Here is a 21,922-nt window from a genome sequence, read left to right on the forward strand (position 1 = left end):
GTTTCTTCCTGTCATCAAGCTTAAGTTCCCTCTTACCTCTTCCTAGGATGTGGGAAATTCTTGTGACTTGGTAAAGGAAAGAGGAGCTGCCCCTGGGAAAGAAACACATTCTCCAAGGGTCCATGGTCTCATGGATTGGAAGCATTCGCCTCTCCACACCAGCCTATCTTTGGTGTGACTCTTGCCCTGGAGGTTTACCCCAATGGGTCCATCTGGAGGCTGGAACCTTCCCTAGGGGCTGAACTCCCTGGATGCCAGGGCTCAACCTCTGCTCTCCCGTATGACCAGCCCAGTTCCTTCTGCTCCAACATTTCTTTAACAACCTTGCCTTGTTTGAGTGGAATTTGTTCTGAAATAGCAAGGGAATCCAACCAAGAATTCTAAGATCGATGAGTCCACACACCAGCAGGGGCACCCTGAGCTCCATCGCTTCAAAGATGAAGGCCCACAGTGAAAGAACTACGATGATGATTTTATAGAGGAGGATATGGCCGGTCAGAGTGATTACCTGATGGGCTCAGTCATGCAGCTAGGGAGGACCTGAGGTAGAAATGCAGACTTCTGTCTCACCTGATTACAAGTCCCATGATCTTTCTGCTAAACCCAGCATTCAACAGAATGTTGGGTCTGGAGTCAGAAGAGCTGGGTTTGACTCCTCCTGGACCCCTTCCTAGGTGTGTGAGTCTGTACAAGTTACTTTATCTCCCTGGGCCTTGGTCTCCACCTCCATAAAATGAAGGGATTGGGCTGAATGACTTTTAAGTGTCCTCTTACCTTTAACCCTCTGGTTGCCAATTTTTTTTTAAACAGAAGGGGAGCCAGAACCAACACACCCACCCTAGGCCAATGACCACTGATATCATGATTCCCTTTGCTATCTGTTGGGTCATCTGGCTCTGCTGGGCATGGCTGGAGAAGACTGGGTCCTGAACCATGGGTTCTCCGAGTGCACACACACACACACACACACACCATACACACATATAGATACATACATATTGCTAACTGTATTTCAATAGGATTGATTTCCTCTACAATCCTCTGTACTTTTGGCTGTCACATCCAATCCTTTGTGACCCCATTTGGGATTTTCTTGGCAGAGATCCTGGAGGGGTTTGCCATTCCGTTCTCCAGTTCATTTTACAGATGAGGAAACTGAGGCAAACAGGGGGTAGTGATTTGCCCAGGGTCACACAGCTAGTCCAGATTTAAACACATGAAGATGGGTCTTCCTGACTTCAGGCCCTGTATTTCACATATACATTTAAAAGTATTATTCTAAGGAGTTCCTGTTTCACCAGACTAAAGGGGCCCATGACACAAGAAAGAATTCCTGCTCTAAAGCATCTACGCTTTTATGAGTGTATCTTCGAAAAACCCGTGATTTGAAAAAGAACAGAGTTTTATTATTATTATTTTTATGTCAAATTCTTCCAAAAGGGATTTATTCTGAGTCCAATTGTGCAGCCAGGATGAGTGGCTGGCTCATGCCCTTCCTGGCATCAGGGGAGAAGAAGAAACTCAGAAGATCTGAAATCAGATCCTGTCCACTCTGCCCGGCTTAAACTCTTTGCTGTGGTCTTTCTGGACATAGGCAAGGTGAGGCCTCTGCCAGCCAGGACAGAAGAAACAGGAACATCAGGGCAGCTTTGGTGCAAAGCCAGGGAGGGCTTCATCCAGGCTCCTGAGGTGAGAACCAGCCCGTGTGGAGTCAGCCGCATAAACAACCCTCCCTCCCCAGGGAGAAGCCCCAAGAGAAATCCTCTGCTGGGGCTCCTTGGAGAAGTCAAGGAAGGGGCCTTTCTGCTCCTGCCCTGCCAGGACTCTGGGGATGGCTGAGAGGCGTTGGCCCCAGGAGAGAACCTTCCAGGTTTGGTGCTCTTTCCAGGAAATGGGACCCTTGGGGATGTGTGTGAGAGATGCTTTCACTAATAATGACAACGGTCACGTGTCGGACTTTGAAGGTCTCAAAAGCTGCCATTTGAGACTCCAAACACTAGGCCCCCGTTTTAGCCCTGTTGTACCAAGGAGGAAGTTGAGGCAGAGAGGATTTTCCCAGGGTCACCCAGCTGAAAAGGGCCAGATGGAAGATTCGGTCTGGGCTTTTCTGACACTCCCGTGTTCTCTAGTTTTTCAAGTGACTGGGGCTCTACAATTTGCTAACCTGGGATTGTTGGGACACCCAGGCCCAGCAAGGGCATTCTTGTGTTAACAGGTAGCCGAGGCTTTAGCCCCAGGCAAACCAAAGACTTCATTCAGTTGGAGGCTGGCTCCGAGATCCCCTTTTCAGCTGCCCCCTCTAGCCCCACCCTTTTACGCCAACCTCCCCCACTCCAGTAACTTCCCACAGCGCTGCGCTAGGTTACCCAGCAAAGATAGAGGCAAGCCCCTCTAGGAAGCCTTATGTTGAGCATCAGTCACTCAGTCACTCAACACGCATCCATAAAGCCTTCACTCCGTGCCCACTGTGTGCCGCTGGGCGCTGGGGCTACAGAGACCCAGAGAGGAGCAGCCACTGGCCACAGGGGGTCAGTGTCAAGTGTCACCACCCCTTGCCTCCTTCATCCCTCCCAGGCAGGTTAGGGCTCTGGTCCTCGGACGGGGCCTCAAGAGAGAAAGGGAGCTGGGGGCTGCGACGTAAAAGGGAAACTGTGTCACTGCTGCTCTGCCCAGGCCTGGCTCCTGTTTTCCATCAGCGAACACCTGGAGTCCGGGGCGGGGCCCTCTCCCGAGACAGGCTCCCCAGAGGAGGGGTGTGTGTGTGTGTGTGTGTGTGTGTGTGTGTGTGTGTGTGTGTGTGTGTGTGTGTCTGTGTGTGGATGGGGGAGGGATGGGGGGTCCGGCCAGAGGGCAGTTATCACAGCCTTTCCCTTCTTAGACACACACCCACACACCCACCCCCCCCCCACACACCCCCCCCACACACACAAGCACACACATTATGCCCCTTCCCCCGACACGCCCCCTCCACCCACCGAAGGGCCGTGGGACCAGAGGCTGCCTTAGGAGAGGGGGCGGGCATCTCTCTGGGAAGGGGCGGGGGTCAGTGGCTGCGCCCCACCTCTCCTGGCGGGGTGAGGGGGAAGAAAGGGCGCAGCCCCGCCCCCGGGCGCCCTATAAACCTGGGCGCGGCCGTAGGTCCGCACACTCGGCCTCTCCTTCTGCGTCCCAGTGACTTCTGTCTTGTCCCATCCGTTGGGTGGGAGTGCCTCCTCGGTTCAGCCCCAATCCCGCCGTCTGCCCTCCGTGTGCGCTCTCCCTGTGGCTCTGCGCTACACCCCTCCCCTGTCGCCACTCTCCCACTTTATCCCCGCGGACCCCCACCTCCCGTCATGCCCCCGCAACAGCTGTACCACAAAGAGTTCGCCCGGGCTGGCCTCCAGCCAGGCCTGCAAGTGTGGCGGATCGAGAAGATGGAGCTGGTGCCGGTGCCCACGGAACAGTACGGCAGCTTCTACGTGGGGGACGCCTACCTGGTGCTCTGCACCCGCCAGGGTTCCCGCAAAGACCTCGCCTACCGCCTGCACTTCTGGCTTGGTAGGGATGGGGGCGAGGGAGTGGGGGGTGGAGGGGTAGAGGGCTGGGGCCGGGGCAGGAGCTGCGGTAGGCAGCTCGCAGCCAGAGAACTGGGCGTTCTCTTCCCACCGAGTTTTCGCTTTGTCAACCCCGGGAGCGGTCAGGGGAGGGTGTGAGTGCCGACCGCTGAGAGTACCGGCTCCGTGACTGCCCCTCGAATCCTCTGGGAGGGGCTGGGGTTCAGGTCCGAGAGGTGAGCGCCAGCCACTCCTCCTGGCAGCCGCGCGGAATGAGGCAGAGGACCCGGGCTCCTCGGGAGCTCGGGGACGGACAGCTGGAAGGGACCTCGTTTTATAGAGGAAGGAACTGAGGCTCATAGCAGACAAGGGATCGGCCCAAGATCAAAGGATTGTTAGTTCCAGAAGGGAATTTAGAACTCAAGCCCCTCGTAGGCTCAGAAGAGTCACGGGAGCCGTAGTGGGAGGGCGGTGATGTTCCGGGCTCGGACTGTAAAGCCCGCACCCTTTCCTTGGCCCGCTCTGCTTCCCTCTCGACGTTTTTCGAGGCTTAGCTCGGGTGCCACATTCCAATGGAAGTTTTCCCTAATCCTCCTCAGGCTGTTAATTCACCCCAGGTTTCCTCAGAGATTCGCCTATTTTAATCCCCTTCGTCCGCATCCTCCCCGGCCTCGCATTGGCTGGAGTTTGAGGAAAGGTCATCGAATTGCATCGACTTGATGGCGTTGGGGCTTCACAGCCTGACAGCTGTGTGACCTTGGGACAGTCCCTTCCTCTGGGAGCCTCCATGTCTTCACCTGATAAGGGGGTGGGGCTCCAATATTTGTCCGATGGCTGCTCCACAGCTCATCAAAACTTGTTGCCAGAGGGCTAGAGGACAATCATTCTGAAGCCCTAAAGAAGCTGGGGACCAGGAAAACTGTTCCCCCCACCCCCACCCCTGTCCTTTATCTTCCTCATTTTGCCCTTTGATAAGATGGTAGAGCTTAGGCAGCACCTGTCCAGCCCCTCCATTTTACCTATGAGGAACTAAGTGGGGGCCCATATTGGGGAAGAGACTTGTCCAAGGTCGCCCAGGTAGTTAATTACCAGAGCTGATACTCGAACCCACAGCCAGTGCTTTCCTCACTAGACTGCACTGCCCCCCAACCCTTGAACCCATAGTCCTGTTGGGATGTAAGGCTCCTGCTGGGAGGTGTCCTCTCTTGAGGATGATCCCAGACAGCCATCTATATGGAGGCGGAGCCCGAGTCTGGAAGGTTTGAGGGTCATCCCAAAGAGAAAAAGTGTTTAATAAGCACCTACTATGTGCTGGGCACTGTACTAAGCAGCTCACAAATATTATCTCATTTAATGAGCCTTGGAATGTAGGCGATAACTTACAGTGGAGGAAATTGAGGCACACAAGTTAAGTGACATGCCCAGGGTCACACAGCACCTAGTAAGCGTCGGAGGACCTGGGTCCAAGTCCTCACTCTGACACTTGCTATACTTATCGTGGGCAAGTCACAACTTACCTGGGCCTCAGTTTCCAGATCTGCAAAATGAAGGGGATTAGCTCAGAGGTGTCGAATGCTTGTGGCCAGCAATGCTACTGATTAAAATGCAATTGGGAAATGTTTAGCAAAATAAATGTAGAATAGAACGTAGATGATGTTTGATATGTGGTTGTCTAAGTCAACGCATCTGTCTTTAATGGACCCCATTTCTATGAAGTTTGATGCCACTGGGTTAAATGATCTCTACTCCCTTCTAGCTCAGCCTGTGATATCACAGAAAGCTTCTTCTTAATTTTACTTCCTATTTCTAGATTTGTTAAAAACCTCCCTGAGGCTTCTCTGAGAGGGAAGGTGGCCAGAGACACACCCTTGCAATGATCTCAGGCATGTCTTAAGCTGATTTTTAGGACCAGCTGTTGTGTGGGACCCCCTTGGCTGGGGATGCACCCAAAACATTTCCGTGCCCATAAGAGCAACATCTTTTATTTCTAACTGACCAGGAAGTAGACATGGCAGGTTAAAAGGAAACAGGAATTGGGACAAGAGGGAGGGACCTGGCCTACAAAGGAGCTCTGCTCCAGAGCTGGCCTGAGCCCTCAGAGCCAGATCTGCCAGAGAGGAGGGCTGTTCTTACAGTTCTGCTCATTGTGACAGTGTGTACTGCCTCGGATCATTGTGTCTGGCCTCCAGGAGCACGCCAGCCCAGGCCAAGCTCTGCATTTTCCCCAACTTGATTTCTTTAGAAGGTGTGGTTGTTTATTTGCCAGCTGAGAAAGCCAGGGGCTCAGAATATCACCTGAGCTGACACATCGGGGCTGCCAGGAGCCGACAGCAGCATCTTTGGGCTCCTGCATCCAAATCTCATGCCGTCCTCCCGAGGAGGGCTCAGGACGGGCACAAACCAATTCTTTGTTGGTTGTACCAATGGCAAAAACTCAGTCTGGCCAGGGAAGGTTAGTTTTGTGATGAGGAGGAATGGAGGAAGAGAGTCTTTCTTCTAATGATTTCCATGGCAAGCCATATTCTTAGAACTTCATTTTCATTGTAACTGCTCAGAGGAGACTTTTTGTAGATGCCTGGGGGTGTATTGAAGTCTGTTCTAGATTTAGAGCCTAGGAGGCCTGGGTTTAAATTCTACCTTTCCCACCTACAGCTTGACTATAGGCAAATCCCTTAACCTCCCTGGGCTAGTTTCCTCATCTGTAAGGCAAGGATGATATCCTGTGAAGTATCTAATTCTTCAGGCTTAATGAGTTAAGAGGCTTTGCCAAGTGCCAGGTGCTATGCCAAGGTCTGGTCTGGGAGTATTTTCCTGTATGCTCATGAGCTTTGGGGCTTGTTTTGTACAACGTTATGTAAATATATTGGGCCACAAGCCCCCAAGAAACCACTGGCATTTGGAGCTGGCTCTGGGAAAAGGGCAGCTGGCTGTGATGGTGGGTCCTGGACTTAACCCGGAGCACCTGGAATGAATCACGGTCATGGCTCCATTGGCTGAGCTTTCCAGGGGGCACATTTCAGCTCAGTCTACTGTGGAGAAAACAATTTCCTATGAGAGGTGGTCTGTACTAGTGAGCAGGCTTGCTCGGGAGGTGGTGAGTTTCCCCATCCCTGGGAAGGAGAATCTTTGTAAGACTTGGGGATGACTATGGGGGAAAATACTTCCACCAGTGAAGCTGCATTCCTTTGGATCCTACTGTGTGGGTGCTAAACACCCATTAAGATTCTAATTCAAAGACTCATTCCAAGGTTCTGCGGTGCTCTCGTATTTTGCATAACAGTTGGAGTCTTTGCTCCAGTCTTTTTCCTAATCCAGTTTCCTGTTTGGGGGTGATTTTGTCTTTTTGGCTTTGTCCCTGCCCCCCTCCCTCTGCCCCGTCTGTTTGCTTCACATTTTTGTTAAAGGGTTTGAATTTAGGTAGTGACAACGCAGCCTCTAAAGAATGGAATGAAAAATGGTGAGATTATCGTACTCTAAGGAAAGGGAGACGCTGTTAGCAAAAAAGAAATAACTACCTGGGTCATCAGCTCTCCTGTTTACTTAGAAAGGAAGAAAAAAAAACCAACCAGTTTATGGGAGGGATACAGTTCTTCCTGGAAATCTATTTCCCCCAAAGCTCAGCTGCATGTCTGACTATTTCAGCTTCATTCTCTGTCACAGATTCTAAGGTGGAGGCATTTCCTCTAAAGCCCCTTCTCCGGGGAGGCATAGGGACAGAGTGCTGGACCCAAGTTCAAATCCAATCCCAGACACTCACAAGCCGGGTCGCTCTGGGAAGGTCACTTTGCCTCAGTTTCTTCATATGTAAAGTGAGGAGAACACCAGCACCGACTTCGTAGAGTTGTGAGGATCAGATGAGATGTTTGTAAAGCATTTTGAAAACCTTAAAATTCGCTATAAATTCAAGTTGTTATAATTATTACCCACTATTAATTGTTGCCTTCAGAACTTCAACAAGAGCCAAGATCCATTCATGCAGCTCTGTGAGGCCCATAAGAGGCATTTAATAAATAGATGGTGCAGTGGTTAGAGCTCTGGGCCTGCAGTCAGGAAGACCTGAGTTCAAATTCAGCCTCAGACATTTACTACCTTTGTGACCCTGGGCATGTCACTTCATCCTGTTTGCCTCAGTTTCCTTATCTGTAGAATGAGCTGGAGAAGGAAATGGCAAACCACTCCAGTGTCTTTGCCTAGAAAACCCCAAATGGGGTCATGAAGAGAAGGACATGGCTGAACAACAACCACAAATACCGATCCATGGCCAGAGGGGGGTGGGGGTGGGGAGGAGCCAGGAAGTTAGGATGATCTTGGAGAAGCCATGGCTCCAGGTGGAAGCCAAGACTTGGAGTTCTTGGACATGAGATGTACTTCTTCATCTGCGGGGGTGCTGGGAATTCCAAGAAGAGAACATCCCATAAGCCTGACAAGAGCTTAAGAAAAGTCTGTTGGTCTTGGATAGGGCCACCGTTGATCTGGCAGCTCACCCTGTCTAGATCGCAGCCCATCTGGGCATTCTCATTCAGTGTGTTCCTTGGGCACGTCTCTCCAGGAATCGCCTCTGGATCCCACTCCTGGAGACCTTCCTTTGGGCTGCTTTCCCTACCCCCATCCTTGTGGCTGATCCTGGCCAGCATTTACTGACGGAAGAGTAATTGCTATTTTCTTTACAAACTTGGAAATTCTCTGTTCATTGGTTGCTCTCCCATCTCCGTGCCTTCTCATTGGCCATCCCTGGGTCTGGAATGCCCTCCCTGATCCCCTCTTCCTCTGGGTTTCCCTGGCTTTCCTTGAGCTTCAGCTCAAATCTCCCCTTCAGCAAGACAGAGCTGCTTTTAGGTCTCCTCCCACCTCAGTGCCTTCCCCTGGGCTGCCAATAACCTTCCAGCCACTGTGCATGGCTTCCATTTGCTTGGCTATTTGCCCCCAGGATGTAAAGCTCTTGAAGGCAGGGACGATCTTGACTTTTTCTCTGTATTCCTAGTGCTCATCACGGAGCAAACACTTAATGAGTGTGGGTGGACTGGTTGGTGTTCTCTTTTGACTCTTGTACCTGTGGGAAAGGTGCTATCAATATTTTACAGATGAAGAAACCGAGGGTCTGAGAGCTTAAGTGATTTTTCCAGGAGGGCACAGCTAGCATCAGCAGCCAGATTGAACCCCACCCCATTTCCCTGATCCCAAACCCAGTGCTTTCTGCTTGCTGAGGATCTGTAATAGGACAGCAGACCAGGGCCCACCTGAGGACGTAACCAAAAGATAACCCGCTGAGTGGTTGGCACGGATCACTCACCATCATTCACGAATCATTGGCAGGCCCCATCTGTCAATCACTGGGCTGGTAGGGGAGGGGCAGGCCTCAGTATCAGCTCCACCCGGTGCTGAGTTGGCTGGGTTACAGCTCCTCTTCCCCAGCACAAAGACCAGAAAGAGAAGCTTTGGGAGGGTTGAGACTCAACAGTGCTGATGAGGAGCAAGGGCAGACAGACCTGGCCCCTCAAACAGCAGGGCCTGAGTGCTATGGGAGTGGCAGTGCTTTCTCCCCAGAGAGAAGGGGGGCTCTCGGCTGGCTGGCAGGGTGGTGGGCTGGGACCGTCGGCTGATGAGGGTGAGTGCCCCCAAATGTGAAGAGCAGGAGGATCAGGCCTGGAACAGTCTGGATCTTCCTTTCCTCTTCAGCCACTTTTAGTTTTTATTTTGTGGTGGGGGAATTAAGAGGCTTGGGTTTTTTGTTTTTTAAGTAAAGAGGTAGAATAAAAGATTTGAAGTGGGGCGGGATGAGAGGAGTGGAAAGTTAATGGTGATTTGATGGCAAAACAGAACATTGGAGAAAGGGGGCCTGGATTCAAATTCTGGCTCTGCCACTCAACACCCAAGTGATCTTAGGCAAGTCACTCCATCTCTGGGCCTCAGTCTTCTCATTAGTAAAATGGGGGGGGGGCAGTAAGGGATGGGGTCATGGATTGAGTCATGGTGGGAATACTACCTTACATAGATGATGAGCCCGTGGTCCTAACTCACCTTAAATGAAGCCCATTAGGCTGGCTAGATTAGAAGGTTGAACAAGTGAATGTTCTTGATGAAATGTGGGCTGGTTTGTCTTTTGCTATTGTGTACATAGAGAGATAAGGTTGTCTGGGGAACAAAGGTTATCTTGGAGAATACAGATGTGCCTTAGAGATCCTGCGTGTGCACTGATGTTTAATAACTGTGTTCTTGAGCTCGGATTTCCATCTCTGGCTCTCAGATGCTTCATCTGTAAAAGGGGAGGGTGGACGTGATAACCTCGGAGGACCATTCCAACTCTATCCCAATCCCTTAAGTATGAGGTGACTTATTTTCAAATGCTAGGCACTCTCTTGGCTGTGAGGGCCTGTGGGAGGCCCCGTGTATTAATGGCAATACCCCATCCCCCCACTTCCCACCCCTGACCAGTGGACCGTACCTCTGCAGTTGTAAATGGCCCTCAGAGGTCCTCTGCAGAGAAGGCCTAGGGAAGATCCTAAGATCACAGAGCTAGAGTTAGCAAGGGCCCTCAGAGACCATCTAATCTAGGCATCTGTCTTTACAGCTGAGGGAACGGAGGCCTGGGATAGTTGGGGGGATCACAGGACTGGTATTTGAACCATGGCTTGTCTTTTCAGGCACTCACCCAAACGTAGGATAGCGATAACTCTCCTCTTGTCCCTGTCCTCCCCATCATAAAACAAAACAAATCCCCTAATGGCCATCATTACTGGGGAAGACTGCAGTATTCTCGTGTTTCACTAGCTGTCCAAAGGATCTCAAAGCTCTCCTTCAGGATTAACGTATTCTTGAGCCTGAGTAGAAGCCCTCTAAAAGGACCCAAGCCTGGCTATCAGGTGGATTCCCATAGACTGGCTTCCTTGACCATCGGAGACCCTGAGTACATGCATTGATGGCCTCAGATCTGGATCCCACTGAATTAATGCTCTATCATTGCCTCTTAGGGAAGGAATGCACTCAAGATGAGAGTGGAGCTGCTGCCATCTTTACCATGCAGATGGATGACTACCTTGGTGGAAAGCCTGTGCAGAGCCGAGAACTGCAAGGTTATGAATCCACTGATTTTGTCGGCTATTTCAAAGGAGGGCTGAAGTACAAGGTAAAGCACAAGCCTCCCAGCTCTTTCTTCAACACCCAAAGGTGGGGCCTGATTCCCAGTCTGACCTTGGAAGAGAGCTTAGAGTCCATTAGGGAGGTTAGAGCTCAGCAGTTGACTTGCAGGTACTTGTCAGGGTTCTTAAAAAAGAGTATAAATAAGCTTTTACATTTCATGGGGTTGCTGGCACCCTACAGCCTCAAGAAAGTCTGTGTGATGCTAAGTGAGAGGTTTAGTCTCTGTTCTTCTGTGGAAGGTTTCCTTTTAGTCTCAAAAGATGAGAAGAGTTGGAAAATTTGATGATGGCACTCAGTTAAGGTTTTCTCAATCTTAACCAGCCACAGCATAAGCTAGTCCTCCCAGAAGGCCTTCTGATCACTCTGGGACCCAGACCTCATGCCATCCCTTTGTAGAGTCCTTTTGGCTACTGTGTATGTGACAACTGTCCAGATCATCATCTCCTGGCTTATTTGCCATTATAAAGCATCAATGCCTTACATTGGTCTTTCTTCCCATCGTTCCTAACTAAAGGAGGGCTTGAACAGTGTGTCGGGGTCTTGGCCTCTTGACATGAAGATGGAAGGAACCTCAGAAGGTCACAGCCAATTCTCTTCCCTTTGTACCTCACTGTGTCAACATGTGAAATCATGCTCCTGTCACATGGACCAAATGAGCCCACTAAGTCTGAGTCACATGGGATCCTGCAGGCTGTTGATAAGAGTGGACTGTCCAGCCCTGCTCATCATCTCCTTGAAAGGCAGGCATAAAGGTAGTCTAGCTTTATTCCATGTTGAGATCTCTGCCTTAGTCACCAGCATGAAACTCCCCAAAAAGGGGAAACTCCATAAATAAAAGCTTCTGTTAAGAGCTCAGATCATGCCCTGTTAATTAATTAAGAATTATCACACACCACACACGCAACAGTATCTGAAACCACAGCTGTACTTGATAGGAAATGCACATATGGAGATAAGGGAGCACTGAAAACATCCAAGACCAGAAAATTATTTGCTTTGTCTCTTTGTCCCTACCCCACCAGGTGAGCTCTTAATTTAAAATGCAAAGAATTAGCATGCACAGGGGCCCCCAGAATTACTAAATTGATCCTTAATACTTGGCAGATTGTCTCAAATGTTCGAGCAGGATTTCTCTGTGATTGAGAGTCAGCCCAGTCTTAGTAGCCTAGCTAGGTGCTACGGGGAGAGGCTAGCCAAGGTGGTGAGTGGTAATAAACTAAGTGTGTTCTAGTGGAGCAAAATCAGCTGGGGAATGTTGGGCCATCAAATGTGAGGATTTAAACAGGCAGGCAGCATGAACCCTTCCCCTCGGACACCCCTGATGGGACAAGGCAATCAATAAAATGCCCTATTCCTTTTTCCTCATGAGAGAAAAGATGCTTGAAAGGAAGCAGGGGGAGAGAAGGGATTCCTCTGCTATCCTTTTGTTGCTGGAGCGTGGCTCTCCATCCTGCCTTCAGGGTGATGTAGGTGCATTTGCTCCCTGCCTGGGACCTTGGACATCACCTGGGTGAATGGCTGAGATCCAATAGACCTCCCAGATTTGGGTGCCCATGGCCCGGCTCAGGTGACAGGTGAACTCCGTTTGGCAAAGGAAGAGCTGCCGACCTCTTGACTCTTTGTGGTCTTTCTGTAGACATTGAATCCTTTTAAAGAGAAGGATAGATTTCAGTCTCTGAGCCAGCAAGAGCTTGGCTTGCCAAGGAGTGTCATCTCAGTCAGGACTGGATTTTTCACAGTGGCTGGTTCTTTCATCGGTGTCCCAAGACCTCTTTGTTTTATCCAGTCAGATAAATTTTTCTAAAAATCTAAACTTTTTTTTTAACACATGACATAACATGTACAGTGCTTTGCAAAACTGAAAGGACTGCAGAAATGCTTGTTGTTGTTTATTGTTATATAACAGTCACATCCCAATAGCCTGCCCTGCCCCCGCTGCACCTCGGCATGGAATATAGAAAACCCTGTTGAGTAAAGTCACCTACCAAGACAATTAAAATAGTCTGAGGAGGAGCAGTCGGATAAGAGCAGAACCATGAGAAAGCAGGGCGGAGGGAGGGAGGAGGAAGGAAGAAGGAGAGGGAGGAAGAAAGGGAGGGAGGAAGGAAGAAAGGGAGGGAGGAAGAAAGGGAGGGAGGAAGAAAGAGAGGGAGGGAGGAAGGGAGGAAACAAGCGTTTATTAAGCGTGTTCCGGGGTCGGGGCTGTGCTGTATCATTTGATCCCCACAGTAATCTGAGGGGGGTTCAGGCGATAGTCTTAGCCACATCTTACAAATGAGGAAAGTGAGTCAGACAAGTTAAGTGACTTGCCCAGAGCCACCCAGCTAGTAAATGTCTGAGCTTCCAAGGGGAGAAGGCAGCCAATGGTGATCATCATCCAAGGGGAGAAGGCAGCCAATGGTGATCATCATCCAAGGGGAGAAGGCAGCCAATGGTGATCATCATCCAAGGGGAGAAGGCAGCCAATGGTGATCATCATCCAAGGGGAGAAGGCAGCCAATGGTGATCATCATCCAAGGGGAGAAGGCAGCCAATGGTGATCATCATCCAAGGGGAGAAGGCAGCCAATGGTGATCATCATCCAAGGGGAGAAGGCAGTCAATGGTGATCATCATCCAAGGGGAGAAGGCAGCCAATGGTGATCATCGCTAGGATTTCTACGGTGGTTTGCAAAGTGCTTTGCGATGGATCCTCCTAGTCGGTACCTGTGAGGTGGATGCTGTTGTTAGCCCCACTTTTATAGGGAAGTAAACAGGCTGAATGGGCTTTAGGGACTTTCCTAGGATCTTACATCATACAGTAAGTTTCTGAGGTAGGATTTGAATTCAGGGCTTCCAGACTCTTTAGACCATCACTCTCTCCACTTCCGCCTCTACTTGCCGTGTGGTGTCAAATTCAGCAAAGAGTTGAATGAGGATTAATGGTGTTCAGGTTTGCCAATTAAGGGATCATTTGTAACACCTGGAGCCGGAACTCAGAGGGTTGGGGAATGGGAGGAGAGGAAGGAGAAACTGTGAATGTAGACGTTCCCTGTCCACGTCCTTGACTTCTCTGCCAAAAGAATGAAGACGTGCCTCATCAACTGTTCTCTTGGGTCACATTTGGTTCCTACAATTAATGGATGTCCATCGGCCTTTCTGGATTGCTTTAGTTACATTACTGAAGTCGTTATGCCTATCATTCTCCTGGTTCTGCTTTCTTCACTAGGCTTCAGGGCATACGAGACTTCCCAGGATTCTTGGAATTTCTCATTATTATTACTTAAAGTACAAGAATCTCCTGTTTATATTCATGTAGCCTAATTTGTTCAGCAATTCCTTATTTGTTAGAGAATTCCTGCCCTTTTGTTTCCAGTTGTTTGCCACCATACTGGGGATTGCAGCACGTGGTTTGTCATTTTGGGGACCTTCTTTTTGGTCCTGGTCCTCGTTGTGGTATATAACCAGCAATTTGACCTCTGGGTCAAAGGATAAGGTGAAAGCCTCGTTTCAGCAGTGTTACGGTGACCCTCCTTTTCTGTTTAGGTTGGAGGTGTGGCATCCGGATTCAATCACGTCATCACAAATGATCTGACTGCCGAGAGACTCTTGCACATTAAGGGCCGCCGGGTGGTCCGTGCCACAGAGGTCCCCTTCAGCTGGGCCAGCTTCAACAAGGGAGACTGCTTCATCATTGATCTTGGACTGGTGAGTTTGTCACTATGAGGGATAAGAAAAAAATATGCTGAACATCCGTCACCTGAGGGCCAGCTTTGCTGAGGTTGAAGGGCCATCATTAGGTTGGTTGTAGAGCAATGATGTTTGGCCTCAGCAACAATGCTTCCTAAGTGGTAAAGGGTTTGTGTGATCTGCATGGGGGAGGAGCCTAGGAGAGCCCCCACCCACAAAATCATGGATCCTGAAAGAGGAAAGGAAAAAAAAAATCAGCTTGGGACAGAATTATTCGATTAATGTGGCACTGATCAGGTCCCCTTCAGCCTAACTGACATTATGCAAGGTTTCTGTGAGGGGATGTAAATATAGCGTGGGTGAAGACGAATGGGAGAACTGGCAAAGACTGACAGTTGTCACCTCCAAGGTTGTTGCTCCTGCCAGATGGTCATGATCAAATAACATTCCCAAATAATTTCTTTATTGCAGTGTCTTCCTCTGCTTTATTCAGTGAAGTCATAAAAGGCAGGACTAACGGTTTCCACTCTTTGTGTTTTCTTTTCCTGAGTTTGGGTAAAAACAGAGCTTGAACAAAAGTGGTTCCCTGAGCTCTGTGGGCTCTCTGGAGGAGCTATGTAACTTGATATGGAACACCAGGGTTGGGGGCTCCCTCATTTATATCTAAGAATGCTAGATTTGGAATCTGAGCCTCTGGGTATAACTGCTAGCTGTGGTTTGGGTGTGCTCCATCACCCGCAGGCAAATTGCATTCCTCATGTGAAGAATGAGAGGGTTATTGAGTCAGATAACCTCTGAGATCTCTTGTGCCCCACACCTGTCTCCACAGACTACCTCTGGCTGTCATGGAGAAGGCATCGGCTGTTGGCAGAGAGGGGTGGGATGGCTAAGGCACTCCTGGAGCATTTAGTGATAGAGATACGAGAGTGTTGAGACAGATCATCCAACCATAATTATCTGGAGTAAAAAGAAAAATGGGGAAAGTGCTTGGTTAGGGAAGAAGAAGGAAAGTTATACTTGGAATCAGGGAGATGGGGGTTTGAATCTGGACTTTGACTTCAACTCCTTGAGTGATGTTCAGCAAGTCATTCCCCTTGTTTAAGCCTCTGGTTTTCATCTATAAAATGGGAGGTGGTAATCTTACCACTGGCCCTGACAAAGGGGAAGTACTCAGCTCTTTGAAAGCCTTAAACATTAATGCGCGTTCTTTATTATTATCATGATTTTTAATATTATAGGATAGCCAGCAGCTCTCAAACCTTTGGCCATCTCAGTGGGCTTTCATGGCTTCATGGGTTGCTTGTGGGGTAATGAATTGGCACAAATGACTTTCAGCTTCTAATGAATTACCTTGGCCCCTTTTTAATGGTTGAAATTCCCTGGAATAAGTAATTGCTCAAGAAGTCATAGAATTTGAAAACAGGAAAGGCATTTGGAGATCTAGTCCAATCAGTGCCCTAAATGGACAACCTAGAGAGGTTATAGGGTCACATCTACAAAATAAGCCATGGAGGTAAACATGACCAAGGCGGTAGTATCATTGTTTAAATGTACTTAATAACTAGCATTGTCTAGAGCCCACAAATAGTGAGTGCCATGTCGGTGGAGACATGCAAATAGTGGCTGAATGTCTGGTTGTTGAAGGTGTCATAGAAGGCACTATTCAATTGGGTAGATGGCTGGGTAAGATGAGCCATAAGATGACTTTAACCAAAATTGTCACCCTTTTTATTTAAAGGGATGATGGAGGTGATACAAGGGTGGGGAATTGAGGCAATTCCATCCCAAATAATTTCACTGTGAGCCCCTGAAGACCCTCAAAGGCTTTTTACCTTTGACCCAATCAAGCTGGAAAACCAAGGGTCCCTCTCCATCATTTAATGATCTTGTATAATTGGTCTTTGTAAGACTGATAAATATTTTTACATCCTTTGCACATAATGTTCAGAGATTTTAAAAATGGGAGCCCTCAAACAAACAGAAAATGGAGAATCAAGGATTTCTCTGTTGTCTTCATTATCTCAGTCCCTGAGATTCCTCCTCAGTTACGGGAAAGATCTGAGATAAGCTGCCTGCTGGGGCTGGAGGGCAGCACAATCTCTGCATCTCTTTGAAGCTCAATATTGTCTTACAATCTCTTGCCATCAGCTTTCCTGGCCAGGGTGAAAGGACCTCACTGCCACCAGGCCAGTCAGGCCAGTTCCCATGTAGAAAAGACAGGGTGGCACCTGATCATCCATTAGGCTGGAATAGAAGCCTCACCTCATGCCCCCCCACACACACACACACACACACACACACACACACACGCCTTACAACGCTGGGAGGCAACATTCCTTTTTTTTGGCTTGGTCTTGGGGTCAATATTTGGCTAAGATTATTTGTTTGCTTTCCAATCAGTTTATTCGTTCATTCACTCACCCAATAAATATTAACTGGACAAACACTGTGAGTCTGTGTGGGAGGAGATGGGGTGTCTTTTTCAGCAGCTGCCAGTGCTCCCTATGGGGTCCCTTGATGTCAGAGCTGAGATTCAAACCCAGACCTTCTCCTGAAGATACATCCACCACTCTTTCCATTATCCCAGACCCTATATTCTCACTGAGCATAGGCTGGTCCAAGATGGAACTCTCCTAAATTTATTGAAATTCAAGATCTAGAACTTCTGTGAACGTTGAAACCAGAATTCCAGCGCAAGTCTTGCCTGATTCCACGTCTGTGGTTCTTTCATTGTGGCCTGTGCTGATCTGTGCTGATTTCCAAAAGTAACAGACTTTTAGCACCAGGTAAGACCAGTGGTCTCCTTTCTGTGATAGAGATGCTCATTAAATCCCACTGAGGATTTGGAGGATTTCTCGTCTTTTAGGCTGCTCAGAAGAGCTCAGAACGAGGTCCAGTCAGTGTTAAGAACCAGACCAGCATGAACTGTTGGCCAAAGCATAGAAATGGACCGACCTTTAAATGTGTTAACCATTTTGGGTCTGCTGATCAATACAGACACGGTCTATGGGGGGGTGGGAGGGGGCGTAGAGAGAGAAGGGCAGCACAGGTGGACTGAAAAGACCTGGATGTGAATCCTGGCCTGGGCCCTACTAACCAGGTAATGGAGGCATATGACTTCTCTCTGAGCCTGTGGCTTGTCATTTATGAAACGAGTATGTTAAGTCCCGAGGTCCTGTTCTTGAAGACTGGCCATCCTTCACAAGGTCATGAAGTTACCTATGTCGCGCGTGGTAACTGTTAACTCTGGTAATGATATTTCAGTTCACACGGAGTATGTGCCAGGCACTATCTAAGGGACCAGAGATACAAAGACAAACTGTCAAATGGGCCTTGACCTCAAAGAGCTTATATTCTTTGCTGGGGTGTGGGGGGGCAGGTAGAGGAACAACATGCACTTAGAAAATTAAATGCGAAAGAGACAAAGTTATTGTTGGAAGACGAGCATCCCAGCTGGAGAGGGTCAGCGATGGAAGCTGCCGAAGCTGAGCTTTGAAGGGAAATGAGAATTCTGTAAGGCAGAGGTGGGAAAACAGTACTCTTCAGGCCTCGTGAGAAGCCCATGCTAATGTCCAGAGACAGGACGTAGGCTCTTGTAAATGGGGCCCGCTGGCAGACTAGTTCGGCTATAAGGAGAGTGTCGTGCAATCAGCCAGGAACAGTAGCCTGAAGGCAGCTTGTGAAGGCCCTTAAATGCCAGACCTGTGAGTTGGCATTAGGGAGCGACACAGTCAGACCTGAGCTTTAGGAATGTCACCGGCATCTGTGTGGAAGATGACTTGGAGAGGGGAGAGATGAAGCGAGGAAGCCAATGAAGAGGTGACAAGAGAAGGTCTGAGTGAGGGAGGCGGCCGGATGAGTGAATTGAAGGTATATTAGGTCAGTGGACTCAACGAGGAAATTTTAAGTGATTAGATGTGAGGGTGGAAGATGAGGGAAGACTGGAGGAGGATTCCAAGCTTGTGTGGTTCGAGCTCCCAGACCCCCAAACCCAAAATACTTTGAGAAAGAGGTTTATGATGTTGTTTGGGTAGAAGAGACTGAACGGAAAGGGAGGGGCTCTCTTCCCCAGATTGTGGAAGATTTACATCATAGTGGATGTTGACAAAAGTTTCCCACATTGGAACCCTACATGTGTGTGAAGCAACTTTGCTGAGACAGCAGCCAAGAAAGCAAGGTAGATCGAGATAGAAATGAGTAGCTGTAACCCAGAACAGAAGCTCGGGCTGGAGCCCTCAGGAGCTCCTGGGTATGATAACCCAAAACAAGAATGCTTTGAGTGGATTCTAGGTCTGGGGGAATGGGAAGTACCTTGTCATCATCTCTGGCATTCCTAGAGTTACTGGGGTCAGGCGCCATTCTCGGTGTGGACAACCTTTAATCACATAAAGTTGGATTTAAACAGCATAATAAATTTTCCCAAACAGTATAAGAAATCCTTTTTTCTGTACTCACAGACTTGAGGGGCTGAAAGGATAGTGGGGACTCCATAGAAATAGAGGTTAGGAAGAGGTCTTGGCAGACAATGATGAGCTCCCTCACAGACATATTGAGTTTGAGATGCCTGGGGGACATCTGACTGGAGACATGCCTTGTCCATCCAGGACTAGAGCTCAGGAGAAAGGCCAGGGCTGGATCTAGAGACTAGGAGGCATTTGGAGAGATACTCATTAAACCCGTGGGAGCTGATGAAGTCACCACGCGAGAGGCAGTGTGGTGAGAAGGGGCGCAGGATAGAGCCTTAGGTTTACCCACATGTAGAGGGTAGGACACTGAGGATACACCAGCAAGGGAGACTGAGAAGTAGTAGTCAGGCAGGTAGGGGTAGGGCTAAGAGGAGATAGTGTCAATTATTTAATAGTTGCTAATTTTCTCTACCGGAATCTTCAGAGAATAAGTGGCCCTAGATTCCCAAGACCTGTGCCAGTGAGGTTGTAAGCTCTAACAATTCCTAATGATACAGAATGACCTCCAATACTGTCCCCATGATGGACTGGGCGTCTCTTTTCTGAGGACCTGCCTCACTATCTGTGGAGGGCCTCTTTACCAGCTAAGATGCTAGATGCTTTTTTGTGGGGGGAGGGGGTGAAGGAGGCACTGAGTTCTTGAGAACTGCTTACTAAGTCCCAGAGGCTCAGGCGTCTATATTAGGGTCAGATGTACCTGCACTGACGAAGTCACTGGTCCTTGAATCACTACCCTTCATGGAAGGGTAATGGTAACCGAGTGCCTCCACCCAATAACCACAAGAACTTCTGGCCTCCAGAAAGAGTGACTGCCCTCCTCCTGAGCCCTTCCTGGTACCTTGTGAATCATCTGAACTCCAGGCTTCTCAGGAGAAGCTCAAGGTTGGACGCAGTGCCTGCACGGTTTGGGGCTAGAATGACCCCATCCATTCACCTTCCCTGAACCTCTAAATATGGTTGGGATTGGGGGAGGGCTCTGACACTGCCCCTGATTCCATGGCTGGCACCTGGAGACTCCAAGAACCAGCAAAGCTGATGGTCCCAACTAGTTTCAGGAAGTCAAGACTTTCTCATTGTTTGTCCCTCCCCCTCAACCCTTGGCAGATGGAAAATAGTGACAAGCAGTAAAGATAAAGCTTCAGGGCTCTCAACCACTCTGACAGAAGAAAAAGGGCCTTTGTCTTATTGGCTCTCACTGACCCCTAACAAAAGAGAGGGGTGTACTTCCCCATGGGTGGTGCTAGGTGGCATGGTGGACAGAGCACTGGGCCTGGAGTCGGGGAGACCCAGATATTTATTATCTGCATGACATTGGGCAAGTAATGGCACCTCTGCCTGCCTCTGTTTCCCCCTCTGTAAAATGGAAGTGTTAATAGCATCTACCTCCCAGAGTTGTTGTAGGGAAGAAATGAGATAAGAATTGTAAGTAGTTAGTGCAGTGCCTGGAACACAGTAGGCTCTCTATGAATGCTTATTCTCTCCTAGCTGAATTATTCATGTTCCAGGACAAAAATAGAAACTTTAACTGTTCTCTTCCTAACATCAGTAAGACACAGATTGAGGACCGTGTTCCGTATGAAGCCTTTTCCAGTTCCCTTCCTTTTCTTGGGTCCCTTGTTTTAGAGTTTATGGTGGGGGGGTAAGGGATGAGGGGAACACGAGGGATTTCTCGGTCCCACTTGGATGACGCTGAAAGCCAATGGGCCACATGAAAATGTTGATTGAAGGGCAAACAAATGCAACCAGAATGGAAACTTAAGAAAGGCAATCTGCCCGCATGCCAGGAAGGGAGTTGTGGCCTTTCATTTAAAAGAAGTTGTTGACTTGGAACAGAGGAGAGCAGGAAGGCGTTTAGACTGGACTGAGTCAGCCTCATGCGGGCACCCCGGCCGGTCAGGCTGGTCCTCAGGCCCCCATGATCACGCTTCCTTCTAAAAAGGGCTGCATACGGTGGGGCATTTGTACTTCCTGATTAATACCCCACTGTCAGCTGGGCCATGGTTTGCTGGGGCATTAGACTGAATCACTCCAACCGCAGAGTTTAAAATTAAAAATCAAAACCAAACTTGAAGTCAAACGCTACAGTTCCATTTCCAAGGCCCCTGGGTGCGGGGAAGGCTTTGGAGCTCACTGGCTTTTAACTCTTGTTTCCCGGTGGATTGAACAAATTGCCATTAATGGGGAATTTTGCTTTGTCTTCCCCCTTACACACACACTCCCCCTCTGTGTGATGAGTCAGAATGTCTATGTACCATTCTACATACATGTGTGCATGTGACTACACACAAACACATGCTTGTGTGTTTGTGTTCACAGTCTCCATGCTCCTGAGCAAGCCCTTTGTTCTGAGTGGTCAGTGGGGGCAGCAGCTTCAACCTTTCTCACTCCCATTCTCAGTCCACTTTGGGCACGCCTTGCATTTACCTGCTGGCAAACACTGGCCCCCATGATTTCACTCCCTTCTCAAGCGGGCCCCAGCAATGACAGGCTGTACAGATGCCTCCTGACAGGATGGCAGCTTCTTGAGGGAGGAGGGAGCGTGTCCCCGAGATCCAGCGTGGTGATGGGCACCCAGCAGGTGCTTCATAAATGCTTCTTGGACTGAACTGAGGTTCGATTAAAGCTAGAACTTTCAAGTTTGCGAAACACTCTAAAAATATCTCACTTTATTTTCAGAACAACCTTGGGCGGTGGGTGCTCTTGCCCCCATATTAAAGAGGAGGGAACTGAGGCTGGGGGAGCAGCTTGCCTAGGGTCTCCCAGCCAGGAATGTCTGAGGGAAGATTTGAACTCATGGCTTCCTAACTGATGTGGCCCGGCCACCTTAGTACTCGCTGTCATTTAAAGGTGTTTTAGCCAGAAAAGATGAGGTTCAATGTTGGGTTCATCAGTGCTTTGAATCATGATGCTGTTATCACCACCAGCTCCGAAGCTCATGTCTCCTTGAAACATCTGTGTTGGACGGGTTCCCTAGGGTCTGTGGAAAGCGAAAGCCCCTGAAATGTTCCTCTCCCCGGCGCCGGTTCTAGACTGCCAGTCTGGATTAGAGATGGGAGCTGCATGTTCTGTGCATCCTGCTCTAGCCTGCCCTCCCATACTTCTGCCAGCCTGCAGGGTT

General features: G+C 49.2%; 1 protein-coding gene across 1 annotated transcript in view; it reads left to right on the forward strand.

Moving 5' to 3' along the window:
* The first annotated feature begins 3,161 nt into the window (after positions 1–3,161).
* Positions 3,162–21,922, forward strand: part of SCIN (scinderin) — a 53,444-nt gene continuing 34,683 nt past the window's right edge. The window contains exons 1-3 of the mRNA XM_036762164.1: positions 3,162–3,537; positions 10,502–10,656; positions 14,195–14,356. Of these exons, the coding sequence (XP_036618059.1) occupies positions 3,333–3,537; positions 10,502–10,656; positions 14,195–14,356 (522 nt within the window). The 5' untranslated portion in view covers positions 3,162–3,332. The remainder of the gene's footprint in view (positions 3,538–10,501; positions 10,657–14,194; positions 14,357–21,922) is intronic.

The sequence above is a fragment of the Trichosurus vulpecula genome, chromosome 5 (assembly GCF_011100635.1).
Source record: "Trichosurus vulpecula isolate mTriVul1 chromosome 5, mTriVul1.pri, whole genome shotgun sequence".
Taxonomy (NCBI): Eukaryota; Metazoa; Chordata; class Mammalia; order Diprotodontia; family Phalangeridae; genus Trichosurus; species Trichosurus vulpecula.